This window comes from Cricetulus griseus, chromosome 2 (assembly GCF_003668045.3).
Source record: "Cricetulus griseus strain 17A/GY chromosome 2, alternate assembly CriGri-PICRH-1.0, whole genome shotgun sequence".
Classification (NCBI taxonomy): Eukaryota; Metazoa; Chordata; class Mammalia; order Rodentia; family Cricetidae; genus Cricetulus; species Cricetulus griseus.
Genome location: NC_048595.1, coordinates 125,617,394 through 125,643,291, shown reverse-complemented (window position 1 = coordinate 125,643,291; position 25,898 = coordinate 125,617,394). Strand labels below are relative to the sequence as shown.

At 39.8% G+C, this 25,898-nt stretch overlaps 1 protein-coding gene and 1 non-coding gene across 5 annotated transcripts in view; one reads left to right on the top strand and one right to left on the bottom strand.

Annotated features, from left to right (window-relative positions):
- Positions 1-25,898, bottom strand: part of Virma (vir like m6A methyltransferase associated) — a 57,830-nt gene that overhangs the window by 12,557 nt on the left and 19,375 nt on the right. For 3 of the 4 annotated variants that reach the window (XM_027403516.2, XM_035439963.1, XM_027403517.2), the window contains exons 5-17: positions 25,047-25,215; positions 23,174-23,296; positions 21,943-22,215; positions 17,837-18,977; positions 11,859-12,347; positions 10,093-10,247; positions 9,159-9,241; positions 7,869-7,962; positions 7,182-7,726; positions 6,443-6,678; positions 5,541-5,793; positions 2,792-3,009; positions 387-519 (exon numbers count right to left, since the gene is read on the bottom strand). In XM_027403516.2, the coding sequence (XP_027259317.1) occupies positions 387-519; positions 2,792-3,009; positions 5,541-5,793; positions 6,443-6,678; positions 7,182-7,726; positions 7,869-7,962; positions 9,159-9,241; positions 10,093-10,247; positions 11,859-12,347; positions 17,837-18,977; positions 21,943-22,215; positions 23,174-23,296; positions 25,047-25,215 (3,912 nt within the window). The remainder of the gene's footprint in view (positions 1-386; positions 520-2,791; positions 3,010-5,540; positions 5,794-6,442; positions 6,679-7,181; positions 7,727-7,868; positions 7,963-9,158; positions 9,242-10,092; positions 10,248-11,858; positions 12,348-17,836; positions 18,978-21,942; positions 22,216-23,173; positions 23,297-25,046; positions 25,216-25,898) is intronic. The other variant, XM_027403518.2, reaches the window with a different exon arrangement.
- On the top strand, positions 3,491-3,612 carry LOC113834473. Its single transcript, XR_003482980.1, has one exon. It is a non-coding gene; the product is annotated as a U6atac minor spliceosomal RNA (small nuclear RNA).

Genomic DNA, 25,898 nt, shown 5'->3' with positions numbered 1-25,898 from the left:
TTTATGCAAAACTAGATTATTGTGCAATAAAAATATGCAGGAACTCGAAGTTTTTAAAAATATATTAATATTATAATAAAGTTCCACAGGGAAAACACTGCCAAACTTATTTAACCCTAAGTACTTCTTAAGGCAGAGGCTTCTGGAATATAGACCACAATACACTATGACTTAGGAAACAACTACAGAAGAGTCTGAATCAAATCTGAACACGCATGAGCAAAACAGCTGTCCTGTCTTTTGGACAGCATTTCACTTTACAGTTAGGTGAAAAAGGCGTAACTCCATGTTTCAAGATACTGTTTTTAATTGAAGTAGCTTTTTTTTTAGCCTGCAACATTTGTAATGTTTTAAAGAAATCAAGTAAAAATAATAAATACGCTTACCATTGCATCAGAGTTGAGGATCTGTCTCATGAACTCCAGAAATGAGGATGCAAGCTCACCTGTGTCCTTACTGAACGTGCTGACCACTCGCTTCAGCAAACTATGCAGAGCGCTACTGTTTTTCCTTAAAGAACTGAAATTAAAGACAACAGAAAGACATTAAGAACAGTAAGGAAAATAAAGAGGTAGGCGAGCATGGTGGTGAACACCTCAACTCCCAGTTCTCAGTGGGTAGAAACGAGGAAAGCCCTAGAGCTGCGGTTCTCAACCTTCCTAATACTTCAGTCCTTTAATACAGTTCCTCATATTATGATGACTCCAACTACAAAATTATTTTGTTGCCACTTCATAGCTGTAATTTTGCTACCATCATGAATTGTAATGCAAATATCTGGTATGCAGGGTACCTGATATGTGACCCCTATGAAAAAGTTGTTTGTTGCCCAAAGGGGTCGTGACCCACAGGTTGAGAACTACTGCTCTAGGCCAACCAGGGTTTCATGATGAGGCTCTCTCTGTCTTGAAAGGAAACAATACAAAACAAAAAAGAGATAATGTATCAAAATGTTAAATATATAAGATTAGTATGAGAAATAACTAAGTTCAGAATACAATTTATTTCACTATTCAAAAAACATAAAGACATACTTAGGTGTCTCTGTTCACAAAACAAAAAAACAACAACAAAATCAGCTCATTTTAATCTTCCATTGAATCTTTTTTTCTTTCTTTCTTTCTTTTTTTAGACAAACTCTCACTATGCAGAACTGTCTAATCTCAAACTCACAATCCCCCACCTCAGTTTTCCAGGTACTATGATTACAGGTATGTATCCCATGCCTGGCACTTACTAAAAAAAACTTCCATCAAATAATAAACTTTCAAACCTATCACAAGCCATTTGCTAGTTTCCTATTTTAACTTCTTTCCATGGTATGAGGGTTTCTCTTGCTCAGAGGGTTAGCATTATTATCTCAGAGACCAAGCATCGAAGCCTAACTTAAGAGTTGCAAAGGACAAAGAAAATGAAGGGTTTAGAGCAGAAGTCAAGGAACTTCTGCTTAAGACCCAGCTGGTAAATGTTTAGGCTTTGCAGGCTATACACCACTCAGGTGTTCCTATTGCAGACCGTGGCATAGTGGGAAGTGGTGTTGGAAATGCACACTTGATGCCTGTGGTCCAGCAATGCTTTATTTGCAGTAACTACAGAAAACTGGACTCGACTTACAGTCCAGTTTGCCAAGCTCAACACAAAAGACTTTTGCATGACAAACCCCTTGGTATATGTCTAAAACCCTGAGCACTTAACATGGTTCTTAGTTTCAACAGAACATCAAGGCCAAACCATTTCAATACTCGGTTGTCTTTTAAGCAACAACATAATCAGCCAAATGGAAATAAATATATTATCACTGAACAAACAATGCTCCCATTTACCAAGTTGTGAGATGCCATTGAATAAGACTACAGTAAGCAATGCAAAGGGGAGGAGATCAGCCTCCTGCCGTTGGGAACATTTTAACACAGATAGAAAGGCTTGGCAAACAGGAATGAAATCATACCTAAAGAAAAAGATAATGGGAAAAATAACAGACCATCGAAATTACTAGGGACTACATAAAACCTTAAGCAAAAGAGTTATATTTGTGCATGCTCTATTAAAAACTAAGATCTGTACAAAGCATTCGGTTCATGGCTATAATCCTAGCTAGCATTCCATCTGCTGAGGCAGGAGGATCACATATTCCAGGCCACCCTGGGCTACAGAGCAAGGCCCTGTTTCAAATAAGCAACCTAAAACAACAACAAAAAATCTACAGCTAATATATCTCTTAAAATATCTTTTATGAAAACAAACAAAAAAACTGGCAAAACCAGGGCATGGTGGTACATGTCTCTCATCCTAACTATTCTGGAGGCTGAGGCTGAGACTGACGGACTGAAGCCCAAGAGTCTGAGGCCAACCTGAACAACATAAGAAGGCTGGTCCAGGTCAAGAGACAAAACAACCCAGATGTAGGACATTCCGGTGAGGCTAAGGAGCCAGGCGACTCTAACCCGGTGCAGATAGAAAGCAACTGGGAGATAATGCTTTGGAAACAGCATTTGACTGGGTTAAACAAGCCACCTGTCACATAACCTAGGCATTCCACTGTGGCACCTAGCCAAGAGAAATGTTTTCAGGTACCCACAGAAGCCAGCCTTATACAGACTTGTAACTGTGCCATTCATATGTTCCAGAAAATAGAATCAACTCAGAAAAATTTTAAATCCACTACTAACTACTAATGAAACTCTACCATATACAAAATTTTTCCTACAAGAAGTCATACTTTCAAACTTCCGTAATAAGTATGAATTAAGTAACTGGCAGGGCACAGTTTATTAAATTCTGCAAAGCTTACCTTTTTAAGTGAAACAATCCATAGTCATGCTCTGCAAGAAACATCATTGTGCGAACACAAGTCAGCAGACAGTTGTAACTGCTTTCGGAATTAGCTAGAGTCACCAGCAGACAGTCACAGATTGCAGTCATCAACTCTTTACTTGGCAGGGAATTGGAGAGCTGCTCAAGCTCAGAGACAGGACCTTCAGAAGGGCTCGGCAAGATGAGTGCAATGTCCTGAACAGGGCAGGAAGAAACATTTTGAAATGATTATCACCATCACTCCTGGCTGTTATTTCTAAACACATGCCAATTAACACTTAGTAACAATCTTACTAAAATATTATTGTTGGGGGCTGGAGATGTAACCCAGTGGTTAAGAGCACTGGCTGCTCTTCTAAAGGTTTGGATTCAATTATAAGCACCCACATGGCAGGTCACAACTATATGAAACTCCAGTCCCAGGGGATTTGATGCCCTGTTCTGGCCTCTGCAGGCAGTGGGTATGCATATGGGACACAGACATGCATGTAGACAAAATAACCATACAAGTAAATGAAACTTTTGAAAATTATTATTATGGTCCCATCCCAAACACAGATTCAAACAGATAAACAACAAATGCTTGAAGTTAATCTAAGAATATCTAAGGAAATAGACACAGTATTTTCCTTTATACTATTTTTCACCTTTAAAAAACCATTTAAAATTGATCTTCCATTTACATGAAAGGAAAAGAGTTTAGCATTGACTTTGACAAGGTAGAAAAATCACTTGGGCCTAACAACATAAATACATATAAGGCATTATCAGCTACTTTCTGGCATCTAACTAGTTTTTAAATCTCAGACTCAGAAAGACAAATACCACCATTGTCCTCAATCATATGTGGATCCTAGCTTCTCATTTTCATGTTATTTGTGTGGGATTGAGTGTGGTATAGATCATGAAACTAAAAAAGGGATTGTGAGAGGAAAAGAGGTTTTAAGGAGAGGACTGGGGAGTATAATACTACATGAGACGTGAAGATGGAACAGAACACAGACTAATGCAAAGGGCACAAACATAGGCAGAGTATGGACAGGAGAAGAGCAGGGGAGGAGGACTGACCAAAACACGGTATGTATGAAAATGCCATCTTCTCCTGTTAGAGTCAGTTTTCTTTGGGGAAGTGGCCTTTATAGGCTGCCCATGCTCTGGTAGATGGCCCTACACCCATGTATATTAGAAAAAAAAAAAAAAAGGAACACATGAAATTGGGAGATAATACTGATGAGGAGATAGAGGAAGAACTGGAAAGGAAGGAATAAAGATGAGGGATGGACTGGATCAAAACACAGTGTATATGTGTATGAAATTCTCAAACATATTTATACTTTACAATAAAAGAGACAAAATGGCCTTTATAAGGAACTGAACTTGGCATAGTTTCAATTTTAAAATGGTTTAAAAGCTTTGATAGTGAAATACCTTAAATCAGTCCATTATCCACTAATTTGTACTCCTTTTAGATTATAAATGTTTCAGAAATAAAATTTTTTGGCTGAAATTTTACTAAACATCAATAATGGAATTTAAAGCTTCATAAAAAGTGATGGACAGAGCAAACAGACTTTAGGCACAATCTTCAAGTAAATGTTTCCCTCTACCTTTTATACTTTTAAAATTCTAGCTTTCCAATATTAAGCAAGTCGAGCTAATTACACCTAAAGAAATACCCAGTACTCATGGAAATCAGCTTGGCTTTCAGGGGCACAAACAGAGACTTGCATCAGAAAGAAAATGTAATGAAGTCTGAGTAGAAATGGAATTGAGGGATCCTAGCCTTACTCAGCAGTCATGTGACCCAATGTGAGAACTTAATAATTAACACCAATCACAGAGGCCTTAAACTTCTCAACTAGGCTCACAATTACAGTCTACCACTTCTGAAAACAAGTCACACTCAGGTCCTAAGTCTTCATGTAACCAAACTGCACTTTTATCATCCAACATGGGCTTTTACTAAAAATATTCTCTCTGAAAAAAAAAAAAAAATCACATCTCTTGACTAGATGGCACGAACATTCTGACTAGCTAAAAGACAATGACATATGGAATGTTCTTTAAAGATCCCAAACAAACAATGAAAACAGATAGAATTCCTGTCTCATGAAACTATACATAAGTCAATAATACAGACATCAGGAGAAACACTACTGTTCAAGAGCAACTGTAACGTCAGTCAGAATACACCACAACTACAGTGTGGTGTTGTCCACACAAGTTGTCCACATGAAGCAGACATGGAGCACACATTGCTATCCCAGCACTTGGGCAATGGAGGAGGAAAATAGCAATTTAAGGTTAGCCTTGGCTACACAGAAAGTTTGAGGCCAGATAGAGCTACAAATGACCTTGTCTGAAGATTAACCACACAAAGAAGTAAAGCTCACATTATTAACTCAACCAATATAAAAGTTATAAAACTGAAGAATGCCTTGGCACATACTAATATAATTAGGAAGTAAGTAATACAATAAGTATTAATTAGCCATAAAAACTATTGAAAATTAGCACAAAAGCAATTACCTGGGTGGCAATACTACTAAAACGGAAAAATCTCAAGAGACCCAAAAGCTAAGCCAAAGAGAACTATAATGCACCAAATCAAATTGATAACAGCCCAAGAGTCATATAACATAGGCAAAGTCTTAGCTCCCAGCCAAAATTTACATCAAGACAAGCACACATCAACACATACACACTGACAATAAAAAACTGAATACCTGGTCACAGAGAGACTGCAAAATGGACATAACATATTCCACACACTGCTGTCGAGTAACACTGTCCCCAGGAGACCGTAGCAAAGCTAAAAGATCCTGGAATATCTCTGCATATCTTTCGTCGCCTTTAATAGTCCCATTAATTAGATGCAAAATAGCTAATTTGCAAGCTTTGTGTGAAGCCAGAGCATCAAGAAGAGCAAGCAACCTGGTGGTTTGGCTAGTATACTGTTTTTCTTTATCTTCCGAAGTGCTGAAATAAAATCAATATATTCAGTAAAAAAGCTTCTTGATTTTAAAGGATTTAGCATTTTGTAATGTATCAATTCACACAAATATGGCATAAAACATACATCTCATTTCTTTGATATAATGATAATTTTTCTGGAATTTTACAGTCACTGTAAAAAGTTATAAATTCAGGTCTTTAATAATGTATTTCAAGTCAGAGGGGTTCTTTATACCTCACCTTTTTAAACTGCGGAACGGGGGCAGGAAGGTGACTCAGCACGTAAAGGCACCTCTGGAACAACCCTAAGGACCTGAGTTCAACCCCCAGAACCCACGTAAAGAAGGAAAAAGAAAAGCAACTATATAAAGTTGTCCTGATCACACACATGAGCATGTGTATGCACACATGTATGTATTACACAATAATGATGAAATAAGAAAAACAAAAGCCCCAGATCAAGACCAACATAACTTGTATATGAAATGAGGCGGTAGTCTTCTAAAGAAAATAATTCACATATATTAATTTATGTACACATGTGTGTATGTGTGTATATTTATACATCCATATGTTATCTGAGCTTACTAAAACCTAGTTTCCAAACTATTAAAGGAGGGTATCTCTGTCAAGAGCAACTTGAGGAAAACTTCTTAAGGTGTAATGAAAATACCTTTGCAAGTCTTCTACAATCAAATCCAACACAGTTCTCATGATCAGAAGAGCAGTTGGAGATGCAAGGTCACACAATTGAACACAAATACGCCGTAACATATGTTGAATGGGCTGGCAGGTTGTGCCAGAGAAAGAACGAACTATTTCTTGGAGCAACTTTGCTTGAACATGAAGGTGCATGCTCCACAATTTTCGGGTGTTGAGTGCCACTGATATATCATGTGGCTCAATAACCTGTTAAAAAAGTATAACGTGTGTGTACATAGATTTTTAATATTTATTATAGTCGCAAAACTGTTCAGGAAGAACTGCTATAAAAAGAACACTTTTACTGCATGCTTAAAACATAATTTGCTATTACACAATTAAACAATTGTTTGAATCCAACAGGTCTAAAAACATTGTTCTCGGGTTGGCAGTCAGTTGAGCAGAGTCCACTGGTGAAGCAATCTAATTGGCAAATTCTAAAACATGATAAGAGGGAGAAAGAAGACTTGAAATAACAGGAAAGTGTAAGTACAAGTATACATAACAACATAATGAAACTCACTTTGACAAAAGGTATTTAAAATGTTACCCCACATTTCCAACTTGCTTCAGTTTCATCTCACCCTCAACTCAGTTACTCTGTCTTTGGGGAGGAGGATGAAGACTTGCTTGGATTTGACCAGCATCCCTGGCTTTATCTAAGGAGCTACCGCAGTCATTACAAGATGCATGGGATATGGAAGTGGTACCTGCGTGGTCTGCATGGGCAAGGGAAGAGGCAGCAGCTCTGAAAGGAGTATGAGTCCAGAGAAGAAGCCTTCCGGAACCTTCAAGATGGAAGAGAGAACTTCCTTTAACATTAAAGACCAAGTATTATTGGCCAGGGTCTCCTCAGAGATGGTGAGCTTTTCATTAACTCCTTGTGTAAAAGTCAGTAAGATATCAATGATATCGTTCTGAATTTTCTGCTCATCACCATCCAAACGACCTGAGAGAGGGATAGAGCACAGGAGCATGTGTAAAGTGACAAGTGCTGAAGGAACACGCATGTCCTTGAACTCAAAGGATCCACCTCTCAGGAGCTCCGTCAGCATAGTTTTAAGAAGAGTGAGCGTGCAGCGAGCCATTGAAATGGTAGTAACTCTGTGAAGGGTAGTCCCCATGTTCACATGGAGCCTCCAAGGCTGCGTCAAAATAGTGTTCAATTTTTGCAGAACCCGAATAAAGGTGTCCATTCCTTCAGCAGAAAAAAGCTGAATAACAGCAAGGTTCCATTTCAGGTCTTTCTGTTGACCTTTATGTAGGATAAGGAAGGAATAAAAAAAAAAAAAAAAACTAATTACTTACATGCTAATTATAAATCAAGAATATTTTGAATATTTAATAAATAATATTTATACTAGGCTTAAAGTATGGCAGTTTTCAAATTATATTACCTTCAACAGGAGGTGGTGGACATGCTACATTACAGAGAACACGTAAAGCAGTGGTAAGGCCAACTCCTTCTGCAGTCATCAAGTTATCAATATTCTTTAAAAAATAAAAGCAGACAGGTTTAAGTTAGAGCATGTATTACTAATAAAAAAAAAAAAAAAAACAGAAAAGTTTCACATGTCATTTGCAGCACTGTTAAGAACACAATGGCATCAAAGGAGATAAAAAATATTCCCAAGAGCCAGGCAAGGTGGTGTACACCTTTAATCACAGCGCTCAGGAGGCAGGGGCAGGCCAATCTGTAAATTCCAGGCTGGCTTAGTCTACACAGTGAGTTACAGGCCAGCAAGGGCTGGCTACACAATGAAACCTTGTCTATTTAAAAAAAAAAAAAAAAAAAAAAAAAAAATCTAAAAACTCAACCAGCCAACCAAAAAAGACAAAAGCAAAAACAAACCTCTTAAGAGACACAGAACGAAAAGAACACAAGAAGGAATCACTGAAACAGCAAGATCTGAGGCAGATAACCCTAATAATACCTTGTTGTTACTTCAAATAACAACAAACTGGTCAATATACATAAATTATTTTAATAATATACTACAACTGCAAAACCAAGGTGGCTTTCCCTCTCATATACACAAACACACATCAGCTAAACAGTAGGAGATAATTCAGTCTATACTGATATAGCTTAAAATGTTCATGTGTGCCTTCAGCCCATCTTGCTGGATGAAGTAAGAAAAGAAAACTTCCAAGATTAATGATGAATGAACTGATTTTTTTCATTATGAAATATAGATGAATTTCTCAATATTACTATTATGAATCATAATAACAGAGAGAACTGGTCCATACTGGAATTATCTGTAATTGGCTATATCAATTTGCACCTAAACATTCTGAGTTAAATTATTTCATGAACGGAAGTTAGATATCATTAGTGTCTGGCTTTAAGTATTTATGTAGGGCCTAGGAGACAGCTCAGCAGACAAAAGTGCTTTATAAAGAGCTGATGTCTTGAGTTCCATCCCTGGACCCCACATGGTAGAAGAGAGAACCAAGTCCCACAAGCTATCTTCTGACCTCAATGCATGGAGTAACACATAATTTAAACAGAGCATGTGTTCAAATACATAACTACCTACATCTACGTATCAAATATTGTGGTACAAAGTTAAAGGGGTCAATCAAGGCTGTGACTTCTACATTATCTAGACAGTAACTTCAATATTATCACTATGTATCATCACAGTTTCCCAACAATCAAAGCCCTTTTAACTTTTACATACCTGTTTAACATATTCAATTAGATTTGGGATGCAGTTAATTTCAAATCTGAGGTTTTTCAGAGGTTCAAGCCACTTGCCAAGTTCTTAGAAACAAAAAGAATAATCTATAATATTTTAAAATGGAAGTCCTTTATAACAAAACCTTTTCCCCCAAAGGAAATCATCACATCTGCAATCATTTCAATCATCTAGATTTTACAAAGGATGAACTCTGGTGTCTAATTCTGTTTTCATTTTTTTTGTTTTTTGTTTTTAATTTAAATTAGAAACAAGTTTCTTTTACATGTCAATCTCAATTCCCTCTCCCTCCCCTCCTCCCCTGCCCCCCACCAGCCCCCCCAATCCCAACCCCTTTCTGTTCCCCCAGGAGGATGAGGCCTTCCTGGGGTGGGGGGGGGGTCTTCAAAGTCTGTCATATAATTTGGAGCAGGGCCTAGAACCTCCCCAGTGTGTCTAGGCTGCAAGAGTATGAGGAGAGGGCTCCCAAAAGCCCTCATGCAAAAGCCAGGCATGGTGTAAACAGACATCACACACCTGTAACACTAGTACTGGTATAGCAGACAGATGTATCTCAGGGGCTTGCTAGCCAGCCAGTCTAGTTAAAATCGCAAGCTCCAGGTTCAGTAAGAGACCTTGTCTCAAGAAAAGTAGATAAGGGCCGGAGAGATGGCTCAGTGGTTAAGAGCACTGACTGCTCTTCCAAAGATCCTGAGTTCAATTCCCAGCAACCACATGGTGGTTCACAACAATCTGTAATGAAACCTGGTGCATTTAAGAAAGATCTGATGTCATTTTCTAGCCTCAAGACTATCTATGCACACCCATGCACACACTCCCACACCATGTACACACATGAACATACGCAAGGATTACAAGAATTCAGCCTTTTCTCTTCATGTATCACAAGTGTTTAAAATAATTCTAGGTACCATACCTTGCAATTTAGCATTATTTTCATCTGCTTTACAAAGCTTCAAGAGAGATGCTGCATGCTGTTCTAGCATCTGGACATCACTGGAAGACTGAACCACCACCAAAATAAGTATGCATGCATAGTTATAAGCTACTGACTTCTTAGACTTGGAATCACTGAAATAAAATAAGGTTTTTAAGTGTGGGGTAATAAAATACTTTTCCAGGAATAATTTTAAACATTTTTTGGTATGTTGTTTTAAAGAGATCAAGGAAGTTTACAATCCAACATTATCAATATCACCTAACCTCCTGAAAATAAAGAATCAGATTTTACACTTCACTCTTGAGTCACCTGAAAAGGGTATTAATAGCTGTCCCTCAGTACCTATGGAATGCTGGTTCCAGGACCCCCAGATACCAAAACCAATGGAACCACCAGTTACTCGTATAACATGGCACAGTATCACATAATATGTGCATATCTTCCCATCTACTCTTTAAATCAACTCCAGACTACTTGGGATACTTAACACAATGTAAATACTATGTGAATAGCTGTTGCATTGTTTACAGAATAAAGGCAAGAAAAAAAGTTTGTACATATTCAGTGCAGACAGTCTCACTATATGATCCATGCTGGCCTGAAACTCACTATGTAGCAAAGGATGGCTTCAAATTCACAATCATCTTTCCTCCGCCTCCCAAGTATTGGGATTATAGGCATGTACTACTATGCCAGGCTCAGATGCATTTCTCCCAAGCCTATTATTTTTTCTTCAGATAGGGTCTCGTTCTGTAGACCAAGCTGCCCTCAAATTACAGGTATGCTCCAACATGTCCAAGAGATCTAAATATTTTTGATTAACTGTTAGTTGAATATACAGAAACAAAACCCATAGGTAAGGAGAGACAACTGGATATAAAAACAAATTCAAAAACATTACAATGGAAAGTAAAATTAACAAGAACGAATGAACAATGAAATACTAACAAGCATATTTCATTAACAGTGACTACTAGGAAGTATGCTTCATTTATCTCCTTTAAAATCTTCACCTAACTTTGAAAAATAGGAACAAGTATGATCATCTACCACCCTCAGTCATCCAGTACAGAATTACTAAGATATACTACAGCTAGGCAGAGAAGTCACTGTAGTTTGGCTTTTATAATCACAAGGAGTTAAACTAAGTCCCCATTGGGAAGGCAGCTGCCTGTATGTTACTGTTTTGCATGACACTAAGGCCATGCCACCCTCAACAAGCACCATCTTGTTTGTTTGTCATGACATAAGCTAGGAAAGCAGGTCTCTCTTCTGCTATGCTAAAATCCTCTGCCCTATTGGGCAGCTCTTGATATCATTACCTTCCTCAATTCCCCATTTAACCAAAGCAAGTATGAAATCCAAGCACCACGAATGATTTAGAAAACAGACAGTAAGAGAGTGCAAACATTACTCTTAGGTCTTATATTTCTGGGCTTTAAGATTCACTCCTACACAACACAGAGGAATACTGTCTTTCAGGAGGTAAGAGAAAGAAGCTGGGAAAAGTCCACAGCATCGCTTACTAGCCACATCACAGAGGTTCCTGTTAATCTAATTCTTAATTAGCATAATATGTTATGATATATCTTATACAGATATATGCATATAAATATATATACCAAAAGAGACGTCTTTTGTAACAAAACTACCCCATTAGTGATCTCTTGTAACGAAACTACCCCATTGGTGATCTTGTTTTCTAATGTAATCAAGATTTCAAGGAGTAAGTAGAAAATTACCCTAGGGCTTCTTTGGAATAGTACTCCATTAGAGTAATGAGACTTTGAAGGTTTTTGTCAAGGCTGAAAACATGGCCGACAGCTGATCTTCCCACAGGATTAAAAGTAATCAAGTAAAGATTGTGGAGGGTGCCCAGGAGATCTGAATGGTCAGTTTCTTCACTGGCTGTACAACGCTGGAAATGGCTGAACAGTTCTGTGATGCACTGCAGAGTCTGAGTTGAGTCCTGCAGCCACAAGGCAAATGCATCATCAACCCCATCAGACTGAAGACCTTCCTCTTCATCTTGGTCATAGAGGTGGCACAGAGCTCGGATCAACAAGTTTGTTGCTTCATATTCTGACATAAAAAAGAGAAGGCCCTTTTGTGACTGTGCAAGAAACTTTAACACATCCTTTGTGGCTTGCAGTACACCAGGGTGGGCACTTGTTATTGGAATTGACAGAAGCAACGTAACCAACTCCAAGAAGTGATGACTGTGAAGATACCTGTGGAAGTCAAGTGAGACATTTCAGGCAGGTACAAAGCATTCTTCATTAACTCAAAATCATGAGACTGAAGAAAGTAAACATGTGAGTGGCTTTAATCTTCACCCTCAGAAATACAGTTTTCCCCATATGGAAATAATTACTTCAATGTGAGCACCAACTCGCCTCTGTGGTGTTAAATGAAAGCAAAAGTTCTGATCCTCAAGAAATGACTCATGACAGGTTTTCTCTTCTTACTTAATCATCACTAATTCTGATTCTTGTTTCTAAGCCATCTACCAAATGCTCCTTTTCCACTACAGTCTCACTCTACTTCACAGAATACCAGTCTGTATGAATTAGTGCACCCAAGGAATAGACCATCTATACAGCACAGAAACATTTCGTGAATTTCGATGTACTATAGGCATGACATAGTATCACCAGAGAAAAATATTACAAATTATAAATTGTAACTTGTAAGTAGTTACTACTAAACATAGACTTTTGGTTTTGTTTTCTACTCCAAATCTAAGAACTATTCCTTTTTTATTTTGAGTCAGGGTCTCAGATGGGCCTCCAACTCACTAAACAGCCCAAGCTAACTTCAAATTCACAGCAATCCTTCTGCCCAACTAAGTGACAGGATTATGGGTGCCAGTCATCAGGCTCTGGCTTCAGAACTATTTCCTTTTTAAATACTCTGTGTGTGTGTGTGTGTGTGTGTGTGTGTGTGTGTGTGTGTGTGTGTGTGTGTGTGTGTGTGTGTGTTGAAGTCAGAGGACAACCTGAGACACTTGGTTCTCTCCTTCCATTATGTGGGTTCTGGGGATCAAACTGAAGTCTTCAGGCCTGGTGGCCAGTGACTTTACCTACAAAGTCATCTTGCCAGCCCCAAAACTATTCAACTATTCTTAGTAAACCTAGCAGTTTTTTAAAGATATATTTTCATTTTAATTATGTGTCTGTGTGTGACCTGAGGTGGCCAGAGCCACTGAATCCCCTGGGAGATAGAGTTACTGGCAGTTGTGAGCAACCAACGACCATGGGTGCTAGGAATCAGGCTGGTCCTCTGAAGAGCAGTATGTGCTCTCAGACGCTGAGACAGCTCTCCAGCCCCCTAGTGTACATCACTTTAGGAGGAGAGCAGGTAACATGTACCCTACTACAAAACAGACATAAATGCTACCTACCAACAACTTTCACTCCTGTTTTTGTTTTCTGAAACAGGGGAAAGCACTGTAAATCCAAACTGGCCTAGCACTATGTAGGCAAAGTTGGTCTCAAACATGTGACAATCATCCTGCCTCTGTTTCAGGAATGCTGGAATTATAATGTTACACCATCGCTAGCTAAACTTTTCTAAAATTAGTTTTTTAGAAATGAAGCTCAAAGAGTTTCAGGGGGAAAAAAGGATACCCTACCCCCAAAATTTTGAAACTGGAAGGAATCTAACAAAGATTAGCTTGATGTACATTTGTTAACTTGAGTTAGGAAAAGTATTTTAATTTCTTAAATTTCAAAGTCTAAAACTTCACACACGTAGTACATATGATGATAAAACAGCTTCTGTAAACTCTTGTTAAAATACTACTAACAATATTTATCAAAATTTTATCAAAAACTAAAACTGACTTTAAATTAATTTAAAGATTTAGTTTTACTTTATGTGTATGGGTGTTTTGCCTGCATCCATGTCTGTGCACCATGTGTACACAGTGTCCACAGAGGCCAGTAGAGGGCATGAGATCCTGTAACTAGAGTTACTGATGATTGAGAGCCACTATCTGAGTGCTGGGAACTGAAGCCTGGTCCTCTAGAGAAGGACAAGTACTATGAACCACTGAGCTATCTCTCCGGACCCTATAACAAACTCTTTAATCCTTTCATTGCTTAAACTGGGGCTTCCAGAATATTTTTATCATAATACACAAGACAATTATTCACAAATATCACAATATCCACAATAGACACCCTCAGTGACTGCTTACTATAAATCCAAGATAATTCAAAGTGACAAAATTATCCTAAGTACATCCTTGACTTCCTTATAGACTGTCTGGGAAGTAGTTAATACAGAAAGCCTCACATGGCTATCTCTACAAAGACTCACTTTGTAAGGCTGGCTCTTGGCCAATACCCATGAACCTGGATTTCAGAGTCCTATTCCCCCAAAAGTTAAAAATGGCTCACCATGTCTAAGTTATTTATGCAAACAAAATAGTTTATGATAAATACCTACTTCCTGTCTGGAAGTAGAGAATTCTGAAACACTATTGGTAGTGAACTGATACCTGGGTAGCAGTTTGTTTATTGCTAAATACTTGCTTCCTGTCTGGAAATAGAGAATTCTGAAACATTATTGGTAGTGAATTGACTCCTGAGTGACAGCTGATCTGATATGTTCATTCCACATTGCAGGTACATCAAATAGCATCTTAACTTTTTTTAATACTCATGCTGATATATCCTGTTCCTGGGGGAGTCAAGCAGGCTCCACACATGTCACTGAGGCTCTGGAGGACTGTGACTAAGGCACCTTACTCCTTGGCAATCGAGTGTGCCTTGAGCCCTTGCTGAGTACAGCTGCACATTGAGTCCTGTAGAAAATATTGGGGTTGATTTTGTGGACCCTCAAATGTATTGTTAGAGCCTTTCTGTCACTTCAAAGTAATCCTCCCAAAATGAAATGATTCTCTTTCCAAGATTTCTGACTCCTATTGTACAAGTTACTGTCAATAAAATCATAGTTCCAATTATTGCCTTGACTAGAAAGCTCCAAATGCTGTTTGTTCCTTCTCACAGTCTCTTCCCTATGAAGTTCCAATGCTAGAAATTACTCCCTTATAGACTCTCCGTGATATCACAGTATTTGGTCTTCCCTTCTTGGCACCACTATAATAAGCCAAATATTTAGCATCCAGTACTCTAATCTTAGACTTATTTACCCAGTGATTTCAGAGACTTCCCTCACAATCATCTTGCATCGTAAAATTTCAGAATACCTCTTGAAGCAGTTTTGCTACTCTCAACAGTCAATATTTTCCTAACTCCAAAAACACAGGCCAAATTCCTCAGCACAGCACCCAAGCCCTTCATTTCTATATCCATCTCCTTCTTTATATATGGAGTGGGGAGGGACAGTATTTAATAAGCAGTTACTAAGAACTTTCTTATTTCCTTCACTCGGTACCTTCAGCCACCAAGACACAACTTCATACCTCCCGCGCCATTAGAAATGCAGTTACCAGTAGCAATGCCTCAGTTCCTTTGGTCTCTCTCTCTCTCTCTCTCTCTCTCTCTCTCTCTCTCTCTCTCTCTCTCTCTCTCTCTCTCCCTCCTTCCTTCCTTCCCTCTCTCCCTCCCTCCCTCCCTCTTACAAAGTAACTGTATTTGCACACTCACATGGTTTCTATGCTCCTGCCAAAGCCAAAGTCTCCCTATTTAAAACTGGACTTCTTTTTAAACGGGCTCTCACAACATAGCACTGGCTGGCCTGGAACTTGCTATGTACACCAGGCTGGCCTTGAACTCACAGAGCTCCAACTGCCTCTGCCTCCCAAGTGCTGAGATTAAAGGTGCACACCACCACATCTGGCCTTCTTCTCTAGACCTCATCTCCTAGCAAAGCCTGTTCCTACAATTGATCTCTTCCTGCGTACCATACACATCTCCCTCCTTATGAGTTTTAAAACCTGTCATTCTTGCCAGTTTACAAATGTGCTATGCTTTCCCATTCCAGAAAATAAAATACAAATCTTCCTTTCTGACCACAATACATCTTTCTGGCTGTTACCTCATCTCGTTTTTTTAAAGAGAAAGGTTCTCACATAGCTCAGGCTGGCCTCAAACTCACTAGGTAGCAAAGGATGACATAATATTTATGATCTTCCTGCCTCCACCTCCAGAGCGCAAGAATTACATTCTAAAGACAGAACCTAGGGCTTCCTTCCACAAGCTAGACAAGGACCTACAAACTGAGATACATCCCCAGGCCCTGCACCATCATGTTACTTGACTTTGTGATCAAGCATCTGAGAAGGGGGACCCACACTACTTGCACTTCCTTCTCCTCAGCTTGTCCATACTTCATCTCCTGCTGTTATAGGTAAAAACTACTCTCCTAAAGTTCTAACTGCAATCTACTCTCCAAAACTCACTACATGCCTCCCATCCTTACTTTTGCAACCTCTCATGTATACTTGACTAAAGAGACCATTCACTGCTTCCTGATCCTATTTTCTTCTCTGATTTCTTTGATAATTGTGCTGCCATCATTCCTACTTCTCATTTTAACTTACTTTTCTTTTAAGTACCCTACTCTGCTCTAGCTAACATATCAGCGCTCCCTGGTGTGCCATCACTGACCTCTCACAGTTCTGTCTGTGTGGGTTGGCAGTATTTGGCCTTACGTGTCTGGTTGGTCCTGTTACTTTTCTCAGAGCTTTCTTGAAAGCCATGAGACTGCTTAGACCACAAGGAAGAGAAGCTCTGAAGCACAGAGGATTTACCATGCCTAGTGGCCAGTCTTCAACCTAAGAGGGAAAGAGTGGGTGAACAAGAGCCCCATTTCTATCATTCAGTGGATTAAGGAGGGGACATACTTTAGCCAGCACCTCAGAGTATCCACAGCGGAGTGAGCCCTATTTATCTACAATAAAAAATATCCTAATACTTCCCTTATCAGCCTTTTTTCTCTCTGTATCTCTGTATCTCTTCCCAAGATAAGCTCTCAGACCAGAACCTACACACAAGACTCTGGTCTTGTTTTAGGGCAAGTAAGGTGTTTGGACAACTTCAGCTAAAACCAGAAATGTCCAGGTACAGATGCTGGAGCAGATAAGTACCCACTTATTACCAATGCACTTGTTCCAAAGCAAAACAAAAACCAGTCACAGAAACAATAAAAGGTCTGCCTTTTCATTTGTTGTTAGTTCAAAAATCATAAGCAAAATGCCAGAAGACATTTCAAACATTAAAACAAAGAAAAACCATTTGTGGTTGGATCACTGTATGAGATACCAAAAATGGCAAAATCATATTGTCACCTAACTTGAAAGACAGATGACACTAACAAGTGATAAACATCAGAGATACATTATCAGGGGCACAAAATGACATTGGCAACACCCAATATTAACTTACAATGTACAGGAGTAGTAAAGTAAAAAGAGTTTGACAGAGAAGGGTCTCCTCCTTCCTATGCCATTCTCTTCTAGCATGTCCCAGGAAGTGGGATGGTTTCCATTAATTTTGCTTACAGACATGCTTAAACAAGCACTGTTCTTATTTACAATCATCTGTGCTCTTGATTCGGCTTTAAGTACCTACACAAGGATGTTAATTCAAACTAATGTATGTATGAGTTTGCTATTGAGTACCTATTCTGAAATACCAAATATCCTTACACAGTTATGTACAGCACATGAACAGAAAAAAATCAAAATCACCACATAAAACTACCTCCAGAGATTTGTGAAGTATCTTTCCCAAGAACAAGCATATCTTACCTGAAGAGAACAGGGTATGGGTCATCCCTCTCCGGAGGTCCAGTAATTCGTGCTATTGTTGGGAAAGACTTAACAGGCGGCTGGATCATTGTATGAGGTGCAGTTTCCATTAAATGAAAAACCTCCTCTAAGAGACTAATAAGCTTCTCTATTTCGCCTTCACTTATATTTGAGGATTCCAGAAGGTCCATGTCCATAGAGGCTTCCACTTCATTCTCATAATCAGGGTTTGCTCGCTCAAGTCCAGCATCTGTGTCTTGATCAGGTTCACTGTGGTTAGGAACAGATGAAGTCTTCTCTGCTATATGGTCACCAAGTCTTTTAATCTCTGACAGGATTTCATAGAAATGGCATTTTTGAAGAATAGCTGAGCCTGCGGTGACAACCCTCACAGTCTGATCTAGAAGTATGAGTTCCAGAAGTTTTTGATAGCCACTCTTCTCACTCTGGGTGCCTCTTAAAAAAGCCTCCATTCCTTCTGTCATGCTAATGACACTGTCCAAAGCTTTAAAAGCATTTAACTTAAGGGAAGATGAGACATGATCAGCGAATAGGAGATCAAACAATGCATTGATCACTCCTGCTTGTAGCAACTCTGTGACCCCTGGAGCACCACACTCTGCTAACGAAGACACGAGCTTGGTCCCAGCTTTGAGCTGTCGGACATTTAAGGCTATGGGCTGGCGAAAGGCTACTTGTAAATTTAAAGCTTGCATTGTCCAGTCTACCAACTGACCAAGAGAGTCCTGTTTTGTGTTTTTCAACTGCAAGTAGCTTAATCCTTTTATAATTAAACTTGGGATTTCCTCCAGAGCTGTTACCCATTTTGCACCCCTGTCTTCGCGATACAGATCTAGCAGTTCAGTTAACTTCACTGAGGCTTCTATTGCCCCTGAATTTTCTTTATCTGGACCCTGATCCTTCATTCTGCTGATTTCAATTTCAAAAGTAGTCTTGTACGGACAGCTGAAATACAAGAGTGGCACTAGCTCCCTGTCATAAGGGTCATATGTCATAGGAGGAACAGATGCCAGGTCTTCTGGAGTGTATTCAACATCAAAGTTTGGATACTTAAAAGTTTCCCGTTCCAAGTCAGCAATTCCATCTTCATCACTAGAGATCTGTTCGTAACCGTCATCCCCTAAAAATAAGTTTAAGCAGCATTTAAGTTCTACATCATTCTCATTTACAGCATGAACACTGATTGATATATGTTTAGACAGTATTTAAATATTGCATCATTCTCATTTGCTGTGGAAACTCTGAATGATCATCAACAACCTTGTTTCACAGTAAAAGACACATTTCCTCAAAAAATAAATAAATAAATAAAAAACTCAACTTTTGCTCCCACTCATAACAAGAATTGACATTTAGGCCAGGCGGTGGTGGTGCACGCCTTAAATCCCAGCACTTGGGAGGCAGAGGCGGGCAGTTCTCTGTGAGTTCAAGACCAGCCTGATCTACAAGAGCTAGTTCCAGGACAGCCTCCAAAGCCACAGAGAAACCCTGTCTCGAGAAAAAAAAAAAAAAAAAAGAACTGACATTTACCATCTGTAATGGGATAATTATTGATAAGCTTATTAACAAATTCCTCCACTATGCCTGCTAAGCTTTATTAATTAATTCTGTGATAGCCCCTTTTCCTGACAGAAATAAAATTAGTGCATATGAGTGCCCAAGGAGGCCACAGATGTCAGATAGACCTGGGCTGGAGTTACAGACAGCTCTGAGATGCCCAACGGGGGTTCTGGGAACTGAACTTGGGTCCTCTGCAAGAACAGTTCATGCTCTTAACCACTGAGCCACCTCTCCAGCCTCTTCACAGATTTTTAAAAATACACTTACTATTTATTGGGATTGGGGAATGTGTCACAGCACATGTGTGGAAATGAAGAGGACAACTGGCATGAGGCAGTTCTCTCCGACTTGGGGATGGAACTTAGGGCACCAGGTTATGCAGCAAATGCCTTTACTTCCTGAGCCATCTTGCAGGCCCAAGATTTAATTTCATTCTATTCAATTTATTCTATTTATTTATATTTGTTTATATGAGATAAAGCCTTAAAGCCTCATTATGTACATCAGGCTGACATGGAATTCAGAGATCTGTCTGACTCTGCTTTTTGAGTGCTGGGATTAAAGATGTGTGCCACCATGCCCAGCCCAAGGTTATTTTTAAGATTTTAAAAAGCAAATTGGGCGGTGGTGGCACACGCCTTTAATCCCAGCACTGGGGGAGGGGAGGGGGTAAGGGGGAAGCAGAGGTAGGTGGATCTCTGTGAGTTCAAGGCCAGCCTGATCTACACAGTGAGTGCCAGGACAGCCAGGGTCATTACACAGAGAAACCCTGTCTCGGAAAACAAACAAACAAATTAGTGGTAAAATTAAGTAAGAACATTGCAAGCCAGGCATGGTACTCAGTGCCTGTAATCCCAGTACTTAAAAGGCAAGAGGACTGTTGAAGTATCAGGCAAGCCTGGGCAACACATCAACACTCTGTCTGAGGGCTAGAGATACCACTCGAAGTTTGAGGACTTGATGATCTACCAGTGTGTCCAAGTCCCATTTCCAGTGCCCACATGGTGGCTCACAACCATCCAGTTCCAGGAAATCTGACACCTTCTGCCCACTGTGGACACCGTATGCATGTGATACACAAACATGCATATAGGCAAAATACGTACAGACACAAAATAAAAATAATTCTCGTAAAAGACAGTATCCAGAAAGGGGGGAGGGAGCAGAAGGAGATGGCACAGTTGGAAAAGTGGCTACCACTTAAGCACAAGAATCTGAATGCTAATACTCAGCCCCCCCATGAAAAAACCAAAGACTAAAAGATGGGGAGATAGTTCACTAGAGGCTATATAAGTATGAGCACCAGAGTATGGGTACCCAGAACCCATGTAAATGTTAGGATGCAGTCACATACATCTATAACCCCAACATTGAGTAAGGAAGGCAAAGACAAGTGGATCCCAGGGGTAGCTGACCAGTCAGTCTTAGCCAAACAGTGGGCCCAGGTTTACTGAGAGGCCATGTTTAAAAAAATAAGGCGGGGAAGTGACAGAGGAAGACACCCAAACAGGTTAACTTCTGGTCTCCACATGCTCACTATGTGCACACACATATGCGTACACACACACCCTAGAGAAGATGAGTCAGTGGGTAAAGCAATTGACATTCAAGTCTCAGAACCTGAGTCCAGAACCCACATAAGGCTGGACCTCAGGGCTCCTTTATCAGGATGGGAAGCGAACACAAAAGAATCCCTGACATGTGTGGGTCAGTTGGCCTGGAGGATAGAAAGCTGTGAACATCAAGAGCCCTAGTCTCAAAGTAGAAGACTAGAACTGACACCTAAGCTTGTCCTATGACAACCACACATGTGCCTATTCTCAAACACACAACATATATACACATACATGCAAACATAAAAAGGAAAAGGAAAGAGGAAAGAGAACACTGTAATTACAAGATGAACTGTTTTCAAGAAAAAATATTGTGAGGGTCTGATGCTCATGCATCTTTTCCAGAGGACCAGAGTTCAGTACCCAGCACCCATATCAGGGGGCTCACAACCACTTACCTATAACAAATTAAAGAAAAATTCAAACCTAATCAAAGGCTTGTGCCATTCAGCCATATGTACTTATAACTGAGCTACTAAGACAAATTCCTAAAATTACCACAGCATTTTGTTAAAGTATCTCTGTGCCATCTATCTTTAGAAAGTTGGCCCAGCTTATGATATATCATTGCTTGCTCTAAAAATAGCCTGCTTTTAGATCTAGCTTCCTTGGCTAATATTGATGATACTAAGTAACAACTCATGCATAAGCCAAATAAAACCCCTCCCTGGGGGAAATGACAGAGTCAGGTACTTTGGGCTAGTTAAAGAGGAGGGGAACACTGTAGCATAAATAAGTTAGTCGACAAAGAATGAGAGCCAGAAACCTCATTTGCTATCATGTCTTAAGGCCAAACTATATGACTGACAGAGCTTCAACCCATTTACCGCTACTGTAAACTTGCAGTGCTCAAAGCAACATGCAGTTAGTGTCTAGTACTTACAATCAAAAATCCTAGCTAACATTTCCCACCTTCACCTTCTTCGTCCTCTTCACCTTCTTCCTCTTCATCTTCCTCCTCGTCATCAGGGATGCTGTCTACTGTATGGCAGTCATCCTCATCTTCATCCTCTTCTTCCTCAACATCCACATCATCTTCCTCATCCTCTCCTTCTTCCTGCTGCTCCTCTTCCACTTCCCCTTCATCGGAGTACTGACCTTCCTGGGGAACAGAGTTCCGATCAGGAGAAATGGGCTCAAAGTAATCTTCTCTGTGGGGAACATCCTCCTCTTTGTCACCAGACCCTGAAAGAATTGAGATTGAAAGCAGATTAGTCACTGGTTTAGATATCACAAGGCAGCAGGACTGGAGCCTACAGGCACATAATGCATATTGGATGATTTAGCTCACAAATGCCATTTTTAAAAGATGTAGATTATTAACTTGAGACTATTATGGTGACCTAGCATTTGGGAAAGGAGTTCTCAGCTCTATAGCAAATCTGAGGCCAGCAGACTACATGAAACCCTGACTCAAAATAAAAACAAGTCCCACTCAGAGTACATATTATATACCTTCACTTACTGACAATTAATAACGTACACTATTTTATAGTATTTATGCTCTGCAGTATACATGACTCTTTTCTTTTTAGTTTTTAAATTAGTAAGCTTTTTTTAAACCAATACATACTATTTCTAACTGCTATATACTATAGAGTTACATCAATACTCTACTTTCAAAGTACTGTTACTATGGTGGCGCACACCTTTAATCCCAGCACTCGGGAGGCAGAGGCAGGTGGATCTCTGTGAGTTCGAGACCAGCCTGGTCTACAAGAGCTAGTTCCAGGACAGCCTCCAAAGCCACAGAGAAACCCTGTCTCAAAAAACAAAAAAAAAAACAAAATTAACTTACTTTTTTAAACAAGTTGCTCTGTCAATAGGAAAAAGACAAAGAATACCAGACAGGATGAGGAAGTTTGGGGAGAAGAGGCAATCAACAAGACTTGATCACATCATGTTTTTCTTTAACTAACAAGCACCACTTGAGCTGGGCATGGTGGTGCACACCTTTAATCCCAGAACTCGGGAAGCAGAGACAGGTAGATCTCCACATTAGAGGCCAGCCTAGTCTACAGAGTGAGTTCCTGGACAGCCAGGACTATACAGAGAAACCCTGTCTCAAAGACTTGAACATAACAAACCAGAAGCACCACGCATCACCCGTGGGCAGGAAGAAATCCTAGCAGAGATTTTACACCTGGCAAAGACATAGGGTCATCCTCGTCATCATCAGGTGGAGGAGGTCCTGGAGGAGTTCTTGGTCCACGTGGCTGGGGTCTTGGAGGACTTCCATTAAATTGATCTTCTTTCTCTCCATCAACTATATATAGCAAACAACATGTTCAAATTATTGAAGTATACTGAAATGAATTCACAAAAAAAGTTTTATCCTCTGAACTTATCCTCAGAATTGAACGATAATATGAACTTTTCCTGCCTAGAGGATTAAAAAAAATTTGCCACCTGAACTAGAAATCTAGAATTTCTGACTGCCCACACACCAAAGAACAATATAGTCTAGGGCAACACCCTAGAAATATGAAGAATTATTTTCAGACAGGAAAGTACAGATAAAAATGTTCTACTTCATTTTACAGCTGAAAATTAGAAATGACTAAATGTCTTTCAGTGGAAGAAAGGTTAAAAAAAACTATGGTGTAGACTGAGGATGAAATTCAGTGACAAAGCATATGCTCAGCTACAACAAGATCCTAGGTGTGAACCCAACACTTCAAAAAGTCAGTAAGTGCAATGCACACTCATACCATCACACACACAAGGCCTCACACTCACACACCCTCACCATCATATACACACACTCACACATACACCCTAACACATACACTCACACACACACATACACACACACCCTCTCACCCCCACACACCTCTCTCTCTCTCTCTCTCTCTCTCTCTCTCTCTCTCTCTCTCTCTCTCTCTCTCGCACACACACACAAGGCTCTAATAAGGTTAAAGAAAAAATGTAAAGCACATTGTTTTCTCACAAAGACTCACAATCTGTTAAAAAAAAAGTCTTACCAGTACAAAAGAATTAAGCGTTAACAAAGAGAGAAAAAAATCCATTTAAATAAATTTGAAATCTACTCCAAAAAAAACACAAAAAGATTTTAGGAATACATATTAACTTCCTGACTATTCCTCAATTCTTTTAGAGATAATTTTAAATAAAGAAAACAACTAATAAACAAACTAGGCCTTGTGAAGCCTACCAATAAACAGAGATTAGGAACATGAGGCAGCTACCCTCTCCAAGGAGTGGATGGAGGTGGGAAGTGGGAGGAAGCTGGGAGGGGAGAAAGGGAGGGAGGGGAACTGGGGTTAGTATGTAAAATGAAATTTTTATATCATAAGGATACTATATATATAAATATATTAAAAAGGAACACGAGGCAGAAAGGCAGTAAGTTAGAGGCCAGCCTGGGCTATAGATTGAGGCCTTGGCTCAACTTTTAACACAGAGAGAGAAAGAGGGAGTGAGGGAGGAAGAGAGATTAACTACTGCAATTGAATTATTTTTAAATTGAGCTAATAAGAAACACAGGAAGGAAGGAGGGAGAGAGAGAGGAAGGGAGGGACAGGGGGAGGGAAGGGAAGAGGAAGGGGGTAAAAGGCAGGGGAGGAAGGAGGGAGGGGAGGCGGGATAAGAGGGAGGGGGAGAAGGAGGGAAGGGGGAAAGAGGGGGGAAGGAAGAGGAGGGGGGAGAACCCAGCCAGCCTTGGGACTATCTAAAATGCTCTCCAGAACCAGGTGTGGTGGTATACACCTTTAGTCTCAGCACTCAAGCAGGCAGATCTCTGTGAGTTCTAAACCAACCAGCACTACACATTAAGACCCTGTCTGAAAAGTGGCAAGCAAGCTAGCTCTTCAAAAAACTAGAGAAAGAAAATCAAATAAAAATAAGCTCTTACTGACAAGAATAGGAGACTGACAAACACCATGTCAAATCTTACACAAAGGTTGAAAAAAAAGTAGAAACGGTCGTTGGATCAGCCCTTCTTACTCTAACAGAACATAACAGTTTCACTAGTGAAAGCAAACTGAACTTCTCACCATGCTTTGGATTCCTTTTCAAAGTCGGCTGTGGCTGGGGAGGAGGTGGAGGTGGAGGAGGAGGTGGTGGAGAGTCTCTGTCATGGCTTATCACTCTATCTACTGATCCATAGATTGCCAAGGTCAGACAGTTGTACCAGCCTCTTAGCACCAGACCATCAGTATTTACCTGATTTGGGGGAATGGTGAAAGATCTCAAGTTAGTGTTTTAGTAAGCCAAAAGCAAAGTGATATTAAATTAGCTTATGGTTCAGCTAGTTTTAAAGCACTGCTGAAGGAACTGGAGGTTTGGCTCAGTAGTTAAAAGTGTTGTCAGCTTTCCCAGAAGACCTAAAGTTGAGTTACCACCACAACTACCAGTAACTCTAGCTTCTGGGGGGGTCTAGTGCCCCCTTCTGGTCTCCACAGGCACTGCACTTAAGCTTTAAGTGCATATACCCATACACTGATACACACATACACACATAATTAAAAACAAAATCTTTTTTAAAAATAGAGGCTGCAGTGATGGCTTAGCAGTTAAGACCCTGTTTCTATTCCCAGCACACAAGTCATCTCACAACCATCTGTAACTCCAGTTCCAGGGTATCTGATGCCTGCTTCTGGCCTTTGTGGGCACTGCATACATATGGTACACAGACATACATTCGGGTAAATTGCCAAGATGCATAATTTTTTTTTCTTTTCTGTTTTTTTAAGACATCGTTTCTCTGTGTAACCTTGACTATCCTGGAACTAGCTCTGTAGACCAGGCTAGCCTTGAACTCACAGAGATCACCTGCCTCTGCCTCCCAAGCACTGGGATTAAAGGTGTGCAACATCACTGCCCAGCTAAAAATATGTATTTTTTAA